Source organism: Abramis brama (genome assembly GCF_963993115.1).
Source record: "Abramis brama genome assembly, chromosome: 4".
In the NCBI taxonomy this organism is placed as follows: Eukaryota; Metazoa; Chordata; class Actinopteri; order Cypriniformes; family Leuciscidae; genus Abramis; species Abramis brama.
The window spans coordinates 57,158,802-57,172,515 of record NC_139966.1 but is presented as its reverse complement, the minus strand read 5'-3'; the positions used below and the strand labels follow the sequence as shown (position 1 = coordinate 57,172,515).

Here is a 13,714-nt window from a genome sequence, read left to right as displayed (position 1 = left end):
ATATTTTTTGCATATATATATTATTTTTTTCTCCCCTCTTTTTTGTTATATATATATATATATATATATATATATATATATATATATATATATATATATATGTGTGTGTGTGTGTGTGTGTGTGTGTGTGTGTGTGTGTGTATGTGTTTGTATGTATATATGTTTGTATAAGTATAGGCCCATGTGTGTGTGTGTGTATATAATAAATATATATATAAAAAGAAGAGGAAATAACTGGCAACAATAAAGCGAAGTTGGAAGGTTAATCAGAGGAGGAATGTGTCACTTGGCACATAAAGTACAGGCCAACAGAGTGAACAATCAAAATAACAATGGCTCCTAATTAAAATTAGCCACCTGAACTTCATTTGTCCCTTTGCACTGACGGCCTGACTATTGGTCTAATCAGCAGTGTTGCTTAAATATGTCAAAGAACAACAAAAGGTGGATATGGCCTCTGATTTGGATATAGTATTTGATGCAGTAACCTATATACAATGGGCTTGTTCTTTAGGTAATATCTTGACGTCATGTACTTGGCGTACACATGATAGGTGAATCCAGTCATTTACAGAAACTCGTCAGCTATGTTGATTGCTTCACTGTGAATGTTTGTGTGTAAGAAGATGTGGGGGAAATATTTGCTAGTGATAACACTTATGAGTATTTCCAGTCGCAGCTTGAAGGTAGTCACTCCCAAACATGGTTGAGCTGTGAGGTAAATAGACAGAAACCTGAAAAACCAGTTAGATGAGAGAGAGAGAGAGAGAGAGAGAGAGAGAGAGAGAAAACTGCATATGCCAAAACAAAAGTCATGACAATACATATTCAATACAAAAAAAGTCAGAGGAATGTAGCTTGACTTTTGTCTGATTACTAATTACACATTGATATTATTATTATTATGTTTTTCTGAGTTTGTGATTTTTTCTGAAATATATGATAAAAAATGATGGCATTTGACCTAAAAAAACAAACATAAAAACCTACAGTGACCCCAGCAGGTCTAATTGTTGATAGCGCCACCTACTGGTCAAACGTTATACAGCTAAAACAATGGCAAATCTACTCATAAAGTCAACTACATTCTGTGACCAAATAAATCTCCTCATTGTGCCTGTGCCATTGTACAACTGTGCATTAGTCTATGTAAAGTTGTATTGTATATTAAACAGGCTATAAATAAACCTGCCAACAAACAGATTAAATAAAAAATAAACCTAAAAAATATGGTCTAATACATGCACAGCTAATGGTGGGGGAATCAAACCACTTGCAAATCATTCGCTGTTAACACACCAAACACACTGACATTTATCACGCAAAGTATTTTATGAATGCCTTATCAGAAATCATAATAAGTGTATCAGATATCTAACACTCTTAACCTTTCACATATATCTTCTCTTTTTTAAATTCTGGTTTCCCTTGCAAATCTCCATTTGTGTCTCTCTGAGTCCTCACCTTCGCATGTTTCCTCGTGCTATTTGCGGACTGGTTCTGGACAAGCACAATATTTTCTCTACGGTGTAATGCTGACTACCGACGGTCTTGGCCAGAGAAAGCTGAATGTGCTCATCTGAATTACAGGAGTATTAGATTATGCAGCAAGTATGCTTATGAAGACCAGCTGTTTCTACACACAGTCTCCTGTCCAGCACATGCACACATCACACACACACACACACAAATTCAGCATTCATGCCGCTTTCAAGAGTTGTGAGCAGAAATGCATGCAACTGGAAAATCAACCCGGTAAAGAAACAGACATGTTAACAGAGCTTTGGAGAACATGCACATCTCTGCTGACTGTTTTAACTCCAGATTCAATATCTATAACTGTATACACTGTGCAGATATTGCGTTCAGAAATCATACATCATTTAAACAGCATCAATCCTGCCTTCTCAGATTAAACTGGTCCTGTAAGGCTAAAAAAGTCAGTAATTGTACGTATTTTCCTGCAGATCTCAGAGGGAATCGGCTGGAGTTATGTAATGTGTGTTGTGTTGTGTTGCTCTGGTGCTTCTGCTGGAACTCTTAAAGGGGAATAAAATAAAAAAGAGGACAAAGGATCGGAGAAACGGGAGACTTCATGCTTTTCTGGAAGCTGCAGACACAAATGATGTAAGGCTGATGTTACTAGACTGTTTAACAAGAGGAGAGCATGCATGTGTGAGTCAGAGAGCAGCTGTGTGTGTTAGCCTGAAAACACACACACACACACACACACACACACACACACGGCTGGTTTATTCAGGCCAGGAGGAAGTAACGCATCAAGAGAAATCCCAGAATTCCCACAGTTGAGTATATAACAAAGAAAAATTATAATAGTGAGAAAGATGGAGACCCGTGACATTGAGAGAATATAGAAAGATGTATGGAAAGCCCATTTTCGTTCATTCATTTTATGCTAAATCATCATGACCTTAAAGGCATAGCTATGAAATAAAAGTCAGAATTATGAGATAAAAAGTTGAAATTATAAGTTAAAATTTTAACATCATAATCATAAATCTGATGTCAAATTATAACATATTACATCATAATGATGAGATAAGAAGTCAAAATTATTAGATAAAAGTCATAAGTGACAAAGTTGAGATTATAAGACAAAAAGTAAAAAAAATTATATGACATTATATCAAAATATGGGATGAAAAGTCAAAAATATAAGATTTATATATAAAACATTTTAACTGCATAATTATGGCTATAACGAAATAATTGACATTAAAGTTATAAATGATAAAGTTAAGAGAAAAAGATTATGAAAATTATTAAAAAATACACAATTTTTGTGTCAAAATTATGAGATAAAAAGTCAAAATTATGACATTCGGTCATGACTGAATGACTTTCAAGTTGAAATTCATAGGTCGTAGTTTATATTTGTTGTCCTTTTTATCTCATAATCGACTTCTTCTTAGGATCTTTAAACATCCTAGGAATAAAATGGGATTCTCTCATTCAGACATGGCCGAAAATCAGCACTGAACAACTGAACTTCATCATCATCATCATCATCATCATCATCATATTCCCGAAGCAGGGCGCGGTCAGGAGGATTGGGACACCACCACTGCAAATACTGGTGTCACGTGGCAGGAATATTTGGCAGATAAACAATTTCCTGCACAGCTGACAGCATCATCACTGGCTAAATATTTACCTAAAGTTGTCAGCACTAGCACTCCAGTGAAGTGTTCGTCCTCAGTGTTTATTAGGCTGTAATTCTCCTCGTGTCCTCTGGGCGGCGATGTCCACCATACTATATTTCTAAGGAAACAGTGTAACAACTTACAACAAGGCACAAACAACAATTTCAATCATATTCATCAGTAGCTAATAAGCTAACAAGAGAGATGATTCAATGTTTGATGAAGTCAACATGAATCATGTGGTCAGAATAAAAGAAAGAGGCAGTTTAGCCACTCGTTTGCATACTACACAAATTCAAACAAATGTATAAGGTGTGGCGCCCTCTCATGGTTAATATGAAATGTAAATACCTTGAAGACGTGCAGTATGCATGTCAAGAATGCTTCATTCACAACGTTTCCCGCTTTAAACTTATATAAAATTAGGTAGCCTAGCTATAAAACACCTAATATAGACCTGTATTTAGTAGTACTGTTGATAAAAGTTTTCAATTTTCAATTTATGCATTTTAAATAAGATAGACAAAATATAATCTCTCAAAGCATTTAGTCACAAATTTCACCTGATTATTTTCTATCATGCAAAATACAAATAAAAAAATACACTGTAAAAATAAAAGTTGCTACCTTACATTTTTTAAGTACAATCAACTTGGATGTTTAAGTCATTTCAACTTAAATTACATTAAACTGACTTAAAAAAATTAGTTGAATATTTTACAAGTTATTAAAAAAAAGTTATTTTGATGAGTTAAAGCAATGTAAAAAATATGTTGTCATAACTTATTGATGATTATATATATATATATATATATATATATATATATATATATATATATTTTTTTTTTTTTTTTTTACAGTACACAAACGTTTTTAATCACTCAAGTGTCAATGTTAGGACAACCAGAACTGATTTTGCTCAGACAAAACAAGGAAAAAGAAAAAACGCAGACTCATGACCTATTTTCTGCAGTATGATAACTAGGGCTGGTTATGATGGTTTATATGTGTCATAAACAGATTTAGAATAAGATTGAAATGTGCTCTTGTTATGGAATATGTGCTCGACTGCATATCGTATGTTAAACGCTGAAAACCCCACGGTTCGAGAGCTCAAATGATAAGACATTAGGAGCGCTGCCGGAGGTTAAGAAGGTCTGAGGTTACAGATCCATTATTCTGAGCACATTAGAAGGGATTTGGTTTCAGGATGACCTTTCCTCTGTGCTCGTCTTCAGGGGTTCTGGGGGGCGGTGATGACAACAGTGACAAAATACTGAAACTTAATCACACGACAACTGCACTACATACTCAAAAAAGTCTAAAGTACATTTAGATAATTACCCAGCAAGCACTTTTGTGTTTAAAAGACTAATAGCTGTCCAAACACAGCCTAAAACAAGGCAAAATTTGGGCTGTCAGTGAAAATTTAATAGACGTCTAAGCATATCCTAAGAATAGACGAGTCATCAATTAGATAAAGAAATGAAATGAGTGAAGAAATGAAACCAAACACCTTAGTAATCACTGTTGACTTTGCTTACATGATGGAATATCATACATCTCGCAAGTTATTTTGGCAAAAATGACATGTAACCAAATTCAAGGTTATTCTGGCTGGAAGTGGGCTCCTCATAGCCGGACTATATCGGGTCTATAGTTAACCTAGACGGTGAAATGACGGGTATTGCTTGCTGGGTAGTGGCTTGCTAAGACTATGTAAGAATGTTTATGTGTTAATCTCTTGTTTATTGGCAATGTGTGAACAGCTTGTAACAAAACTTAACAAACGAGACCTTAGGTAACGTCTATGAGAGTCTGCAGACTGATTTTTATGTGAAGTACTGAATTTTTATGACACATGAAATGAATGCTTATACAATGTTCAGGATAATGTTGGAAAAGCCATTCTGTACTGTAATGTCAATGTGTCATGCAAAGAAATGGGATTAATTCACATTATAGTCTCACATAGCCAGGTCTATATAATCTCAAATATACTTTATAATATATCATAACATTTTAATAGCTCATCTGTCGACATGATGCCGGTGAATGCCAGAACTGGTGCAAACATTTCCACATCGCTACGATCAGATGCTTTCTGAACTGCTGTTTTCTCACCGCTGTCATTGTTGTTTGTGTGTTATTAATGAATATTTACATATTCATCTAACCGTCGCTCTCATCAGCGTCGAGGGCTAAAAACATTAAGCGTCCTATCTTGCACCCAGCGCAACTGACTTTGTACAACAACGCATGTATCATTCCTAGTTTGCACCCGACGCACAGCGGACTTTTCCCTCCACAGACGCACGTCGGTAAATTAGGGAATGAACTTGCGCTCCCGGGGGCGGTTCAGCGAAAAGAGGAGGCGTGTTCCAGCGCAAACGTTCCCTGGTGCTATTTTGCAGTTCCAGAAAACAATTCCGCCACAGACCAGGAGAAACCTAGTCTAAAGTCAGCGGCGCGTTATTCAGATGCTATTTTAAGGGCGCATGCTTGGCCATAATGTAGCGTGTTCACCACGCACATACACTTTGCTTCTCTCATCTACACAGACGCAGCAGTTCTCATTTTTGCAAACCATACATAATTACAAGGAAAAATATTCCACATGAGGGAAATCATTGTGGTGTCCATGAAGATGTGAAAAAATAGGCATAAATCTAGCTTACACATTTACCCAAATTATCATACGTCTGTTTAACCGAAGCTAATTTGGGTGTGTTTCTCCATCCACATACAATGTCACTTCTCTGTGTTTTACGGCCCTGACGAGAACGTCGGTCTCCTCGGCTGTGAACCGCTCCTGCAAATCCGCCGTTATAATAGCAATCCGCTATGGAACAAGCGCGCCTGCTCTTAAAGGGAATGTGAGATGACGCTCTGATTGGTTTATTTCACGTTACGCCCAAACCACACCTATGAGTAATGAAGCTACTTCAGACCAACACATTTTAGATTAGTGTCAGGCGCAAGAGTCATTTATCCCGCCGGTATAATAGCAACAGCGCCCAAGATCCGCCCACAAAGTTACTTTCGTTTCGCGTTTGATACTTGCGTTTCAGAACGTTAAAATAGGGCACATAATATTCACTGCAATAATGATCCAATCATAGACTCTTAAGCATTTGCCTATTTAAATCCAAACAGCGAAATTTGCTTTACTCCAATTTACAGAAGTTTCTTGTTGTACTGCATTTGTTGATTTAAAAAAATAAATAAAATTTACAGTAATCAGCAATGTTATCATGATGTATATCATTGAAAATTATTAATTTATACATTATATGACAATTAGACTTGTATTTATTTATTTATTTGTTTATATAGCAGAAATGAGAGTTGGGAGAAAATAACTTAATTGCACAATGCAAAAAAAGTTGCTAAAATTGCTTCAAATCAAATTAAGGTTTTGTAAGATTTACCCTTTAAAACAATTTCTGAAGAACCATGTTTGTTATTGATGGGTTGGTTACTTTAAACCATTGGTAAATGAGTAACATGAATACATAACAGTTCCTCTTATCAACTTCTGATCGAGTGCGAGACGAGCGCAGGAAGCTGCAGCTGCATTTGCCTCACTGAATATCATTTAAATAAAACATGTAAATATTGTGTTTAGAGTGAGAAATGCTCATCTGCTGCATTTGACACCTCTGAGAAACACTTCGTAAAGCATCCTTTCATTACAAACTGAAGTCATTTCTAAACAAATTACCAATGATTCACAAGGGAAGAAACGGATTCATGCACACTGCTCATTAATGAACAGCAGATGTTTTAAACTCGGGCTGAAAGAGCGAGGGCATTTAGTAAAGCCCTGTTAAACACTAAAGCGGATTAAAGCAGAGTTGCTGCTTTATGCTCTACTTAAGAAAATGTCCTTAGACAAACCTTGAATGCCATGCAAGCCATGCATTTTTTTTGGTCTTAAGAAAAATGTCACATGTTTACAATAATGCACTGCAACCCAGCCTTAAAGAGGCTATATATTATGCCCTTTTACTAAGACCTACATTTGTTTTTGAGCTCTACTAAAACAGGCTTTCATGCTTGAATGTTGCTTATTTTCCTCATATTCTCCATTGTTGCGGCTCCTCTCTTCCCAGTCTGTCAGTAATGCTCTGTTTACTTCCTGTCTCTATGAAGCCCCTCCTTCTGATAAGCACACTGTGCTCTGATTGGTCGGCTGGAGCGTGTGTTGTCATTGGTCAAGCCCTTCAAGCGTGTTTGGGAAATGTCCCGCCCGTTAACATAACCGCTTCTGCATCTCAATTTGCATACTCTCCATCCTAAATAGTATCCAAAACTAGAATTAGTGTCCCAAATCGTAGTATGTTGTCATGAGTATTCCAAAGATACCCGGATGGTCTACTTTTTCCTGTAAGAATCCGAAGTGCAGATCCGTGCGCACTCCCAGTGTTGAATTAACCCTCCTCAGAGTTTATTTGAGTCACTGAAGCAGTGTTAAAGTTAATGGGATAATTAAGTGATTAACTGAGTGATGACTGAGTATTAGTGATGAACACCTGCTGTTAACAAGCAGAATCACTGAAGGAAATAGTCACCATTATGGTGATCAGTGTTCACTTTAGTTGAGCTCTTGAATATTTAACATTAGTTGTTAAAAAACGACAAACATGGTGGATGTGCAAGTCTGACAGTTAAGAAGAGAGGTTAAGATAAATTGGTTTGAGAGATTAATAATCAGTATCCTGACGAAAAGATATTTATTCAGTGTTATCCACATTATATTTCATCTGCAACAGCATTGTGAATTTTTGTAATGATACGTTTGGTTATTAACTTTTAAAATGCATCATTATGCAAACACATGAGAAGAGTCTCCGCATGAAAGACCCACGACTGGCAGATCAAAGTGCTGCTTCATTTCTCTCCGAAATGAAAGGAAATTAAATTAAATTGAATGTGGAGGATTTTAACTGTGACAAGATGATTGACAGGAAGCACGTAACTAAGCGACAGAGCGATCCGTTAAAGATGCGATTATGATGAAGTAGTTTGTCCCAAAGCTTGCCTACACTTCTGCTACACACTCAAAAGTATGTACTTTTTCTTCACAAAAACTACATACATTTAGGGCATAGTATAAGTAGGCGAATTGGGACACAAGTTTCAACACACTACTAACTAACTCAACCAGGCCCCGCCCCTTTATTCTGTGTATGAATTATTTAAATGAGGAATATTGTGACGTGTTCGTTCCCGGAAGAAACTCAAGACTACAATGGAGGAGTTTCAGGGAGTTCAGAAACACTGACACTGATATAGAGAATAACTCTCTTTCATGTTCAACAGCAACATTACACACTAAAGAGAGATGAACAATTGTAAAGTCTGAAATTGTAACAAGCAATTCCCTTTACAAATTGAGACATTCGGTCAGAATACAGATGCAATCACAACCATTGAGTTGATCATCTCTTACAGTTGGGTGTTGTTGAGTCTCGGGGGACGAGAATCGCACAGTGGCTGTTTTGTTTGGTGACGTCAGAAATGGAAAGTATTCAAGTCCCTTCAGTAACAGCCAAATCTCTCCTGCGACAACAGATAAAACACACCATACGTCATATTTCATCTCTTTAATTTGATCAGTGTAATGAGTGCATAAAGACAGAACTGAACCCATGAAGATGTGCTACAATAATGTAAAAAAAGTGCATTAAATGATTTCTACCATTCTAGACTCAGACTAACATTCATAAAATGATCTAGCTGTAGTGCCAATTACATAGACAGACATGAAAATGATAATAATCACCATCTCATTCCTGGAATTATACAAAGTGTTTTTTTTTTTTTTCTCTTAAAGTACAAAACAGTACATTTGAGCAGCTGCCGAGAGTCTTCACATCAACAAGTGACCACATGCATGAAGGAGAAATATTATAATAATCTTGTAATCAAAGAAAGCCTGTCATTTCCTCTCACAGGATGTTTTTCTTTCTTCTAAAAAGTTGCAAAAGTCACAGAGTTTTGAGGCTGAAGTTATTCTAAGCTTTGGCAGTTTATCTTTGAATCTTTTTCCACAAAGAGCAAAACACAAGATATATGGATAAATTCAGTCATAAATCCCAAAACGACGGGATCACAGTAGTTATTCACAGTGTACGGTGCTCATATATGTTTAATAAAGTCTCAGTATTTTTGTTAATAAACTGGCTTTAGCTGCCATAGAGGCAGAGGTGGACAGTAACAAAGTACATTTACTTGAGTACTGTACTTAAGTACACTTTTTGAGTATCTGTACTTTACTTGAGTATTATTTTTTCTGGAAACTTTTTACTTTAACTTCACTACATTTGAAAGATAAATATCGTACTTTTTACTCCACTACAATTCTGTCAAGGTCCTTGAGTAGAAAGTAACATCAGTCAGTGGATGATTTTGGTTGCAGGGGTTGCATTTTGGTTGGAAATGAAAGTCGGGTTGACGTCAGAACACGACTGATGTTGGTTTCTGACATCAGCCCGATTTTCATTTTCAACCACAATACAACGTCTGTCCAACGTTGGAGATCAACGTCAATCTGACATTGGATTCTGACATAAACCTGATTTTCATTTTCAACGTTGGGTTTGGTTTTCTAAATGCGAATTTTGTCACTTTTTTGGAGCACACTAGCTTATAGATAACAGTAAAGCTAACATATTCATACTAAAAGCCAAAAAACTTTAAATAGGGCAATATTTGAGGGAACAGCCATTTGGGTGTTCGAAACCATTGTGGACGTCATTGAGTGCACATATTCAATCTTACATTCAATCCCACATTCAATCCCACTACTGGAACTGTGTTCTAGAAATAAATTTGATATTGATATGAGGTTAGGTATGCAGGCATAGATTCAGAGGCATACGGTAGCCTACTTACATACAACAATGCAACAAAACAATGCATTGACATTTACTTTTTACTTTTGATACTTAAGTACTTTTAAAATCGAATACTTCTGTACTTTTACTTAAGTAAAAATAGGTCTTTACAACTTTTACTTGTAACGGAGTAATATTTGACCAGTAGTATCTATACTTTCACTCAAGTAAGGAAGTTGTGTACTTCGTCCACCTCTGCATAGAGGTCTCTATAAACTGTGTGTTTTCTTTATTCCTCATATCGTCTTCATCTCAACGGCTTGCTCTCACTGAGATATGCCCGAACTTGTTTCCGTTTGGATGTAACTCTTCTAAAGTGTCTCGATTACATAAGTCCAGCTGCCTAAAAGTGTTCATATGAAGGCACTCAGTTGCTCTCGTCTTGTTTAAAGCTAAAGGAGTCACAGTTTATCTCTCACAATCACTTTTGCTATACGGTTTGCACGATCAGATGCTTGAATCTCGACATGCAAAAACGCGTGCAGACCGTCCTCATATATCCCATCATGCAGTAAAACAATCATACACACGCCCAATATTCAATAACCATCAAAGCCAAGTAGTAATTTGTGAAATCCTGCTGTGTGTGTGTGTGTGTGTAATGGCAGTTCATAAGGTGGATTAACGCTGCTAATGCAGCTACGCTTGTTTCTCTGAGGAAACGTTTCTCTGAGGGTTTCTCTGTCTCGCTGGTACAAGTGTCCCCCTGAGAACCAGCGATTTATACCTGTGTGTTTCTGTCCTTGTGTGCACATCCTGGGCTTTGCTGAGATTTCAAATGGCAATTAAGGTGAATTTTTAATATAACATTTAAAAATTATATCATATGACATTTCAAAATTAAATAACATTCAAATAGAGTGGGGAGAATCAAGAAACTTCAACAACTCATGCATCTCACAACAACAACTCATGCTGTCGATTAATCGCATCTTACATAAATGTTTGTGTGTATATATTTTTATTTTTATATTTATATATTATATATATGAATGTGTGCATTTCTGTCTGCACACACACACACACACACACACACACACACACACACACACACACACACACACACACACACACACACACACACACATATATATAACTTTTATGTTAGCTGCGATTAATCGATTTCACAGCCCTAATATATATAAATATATGTATATATATATATATGATCATTCTGTCCTGCAAGCAAAAAAATAAAACATTATCATTTTTTATAAAGTTGTCCCATTTTTTATCAGGGCAAGCTGTCATGTAAAATGTTGTAATTTTAAAGAATTAATTCTCTTATCATTATTATTATTAATTTTAGTTATAAATGTACTATATATATTATACTATAAAATATGATTACATATAAAAAAAACAATTATGAATTACTATAAAATTAATAATATACTATATATGGCCTATATATTTAATTATATTTGTCTATGTTAGCTTACACATTTTTATGGTTTCATGATTTTTCATAATTATTTGACTGTTTAAATTGATCGCCTGATAGAAGTCAGGTTCACTCTGTGTCAACTTACCCCATGCAGTGTGACAACATGCCCCGTTTAAACAGATAGATTAAGGGCTTTATGGTGTGAAACTGACTCTCAAAACTAGATATTCACTGGAATGACAACTATCTCCCCTATATATATATATATTAGGGCTGTGCAACGATTAATCATGATTAATCACATCCAAAATAAAAGTTTGTGTTTACATAATATATGTGTGTGTACTGTGTATAATTATTTTGTATATAAATACACACATATTCATGTATATAGTTAAGAAATATTTGCATGTATATGTTTATACATAATTTATATTATATATAAATATAAATATTTTTTATATATATATATAAATAACACATTTTTCTTAAATATATACATGCATGTGTGTGTATTTATATATACAAAATAATTATACACAGTACACACACATATATTATGTAAACACAAATTTTGTATTTTGGATGCGATTAATCGCGATTAATCATTGCACAGCCCTAATTTATATATATATAAACACACAGTAGTCAACATTTGGATCAAAACCTTTCATCAAAGTTATACATGAATTTTGAACAATACCCGTTCTCGTCTTTGATTAACTTTTTTGATCCACTTCAAATGTTGACTACTGTATATTAATAATAATAATAAAAAAGCTTTCTCAAGCATCAAACTATCAAGTGTCTTTTCCCCCTGGTCCAGCATGCAATCTGTCCTTCTCCTCTTCATCACCACACACAACCCTCATCAGAACATTAGACAAGACGTCTTGATACAGACTCAGACAAACCCATCCAGGAAGATACAGCAAGGTCACCAGTCCCATGAAATTAAGGGGATAATGGGAATAATCCCAGGAACATGCGCCGAACTGCCTGAGAGCGAAGCCCCAGCTGAACTCCCAGGCGTAGATGAAGCAGATGTAGATGGGAAGCCTCTTCCAGGTTCTCCATCCTCTCCTGAAGTGCAGGTGCAGGTAAAGCTTCTCCACCACGAAGCTGCAGCTTCCATACATGAAGAAGGACCACAGGGATGTGTGACCCTTCAAGACTCGGTCCTCCTTCTCGAACAGATTAAACACAGAGGTGAAGACCACCTCATCCAGAAACCCATGCATCCCGAAGAACACGAAGCGCAGGAGTCCGGGTAACCCGTCCGCGCGCGAGGATCTCAATAATAACACACTGTTTTTCTGAAACTGCAGATGCAAGACGCCTTTATGAAAGATGTTCGAGAAGTATAACGCGAGCATGTAATGCACAACGAGCTGCGTGATGGAAACCACCCTGATGTTCTCCGTGCAGGTCACCAGATTCCCGATTAAGATCTGCAGGCAGATGTACAGGGACGGGTAGAAGACGAGGTGGAACACGAGCGGGCGCCCGTGGAAGCATCTCTTCTGCAGGTACACCTTCTCCAGGAGCAGATGCGTGATGGAGTGCGCGATGCACAGGAACGGAGAGGAGAATCCCAGCAGCTGCAGGTCGCTGTGATCCTGGAAGTGGCGCACGGAGGACAGAAGGATGTCCAGTGTGACTCCGTGCATCCCGTAGAAATACATGCGCATCCACTGCGGTAAAGCGCGAGCTGTGTCGCGCGCCCCCGGGCTCGACATTATCATATCTCTCCTCAAAACACTCTCAGATGTCGATGGGGTTTTTGTTTATAGGTCATTTGAGTCGCCGATGACCCGCTGAACCCCCGCGAAGGCACACAATCCCACTAACCGCATTCTTGCTCTATCATTGGAAGGAGCGGAATGAAAAGAGAAGAAAATACAGACACATAATAACACCCTCCACCAGGTGGCGCTGTCCTACTCATCTAAATGTGCTGAAGACGCATCATACACAGCTCTTCACAACAACATTATATTATATTATATTATATTATATTATATTATATTATATTATATTATATTATATTATATTATATTATATTATATTATATTGTTTGAATATTTATTATATTGTTTGAATATTTATTTTATTTTTGTATTGGTTATTTTTTCAAAAATAAAGTATAACGTTTTTATAAATGTTATTTTTATGTTATATATTATCACAATTATTTTATTGTAAAATATTATTTTTGTTGTTAATAATAATATTTGATAATATTTATTCTATTTTGTATT

At 36.2% G+C, this 13,714-nt stretch overlaps 1 protein-coding gene and 1 long non-coding RNA gene across 2 annotated transcripts; both read right to left on the bottom strand.

The window, feature by feature from the left end:
- Positions 1–911: 911 nt before the first annotated feature.
- LOC311080629 lies at positions 912–11,767 on the bottom strand. Its single transcript, XR_014605654.1, has 3 exons — positions 8,620–11,767; positions 3,176–3,282; positions 912–2,110 (listed from the first exon to the last, which is right to left on the bottom strand). It is a non-coding gene; the product is annotated as an uncharacterized lncRNA (long non-coding RNA).
- A 280-nt stretch (positions 11,768–12,047) lies between these two features.
- tmem229a (transmembrane protein 229A) lies at positions 12,048–13,431 on the bottom strand. The gene has a single exon (XM_084110498.1). It carries the CDS (start codon positions 13,196–13,198, stop codon positions 12,254–12,256), a length of 945 nt encoding a protein of 314 aa, XP_083966624.1. The 5' UTR covers positions 13,199–13,431; the 3' UTR covers positions 12,048–12,253.
- Between the last annotated feature and the right edge of the window lie 283 nt (positions 13,432–13,714).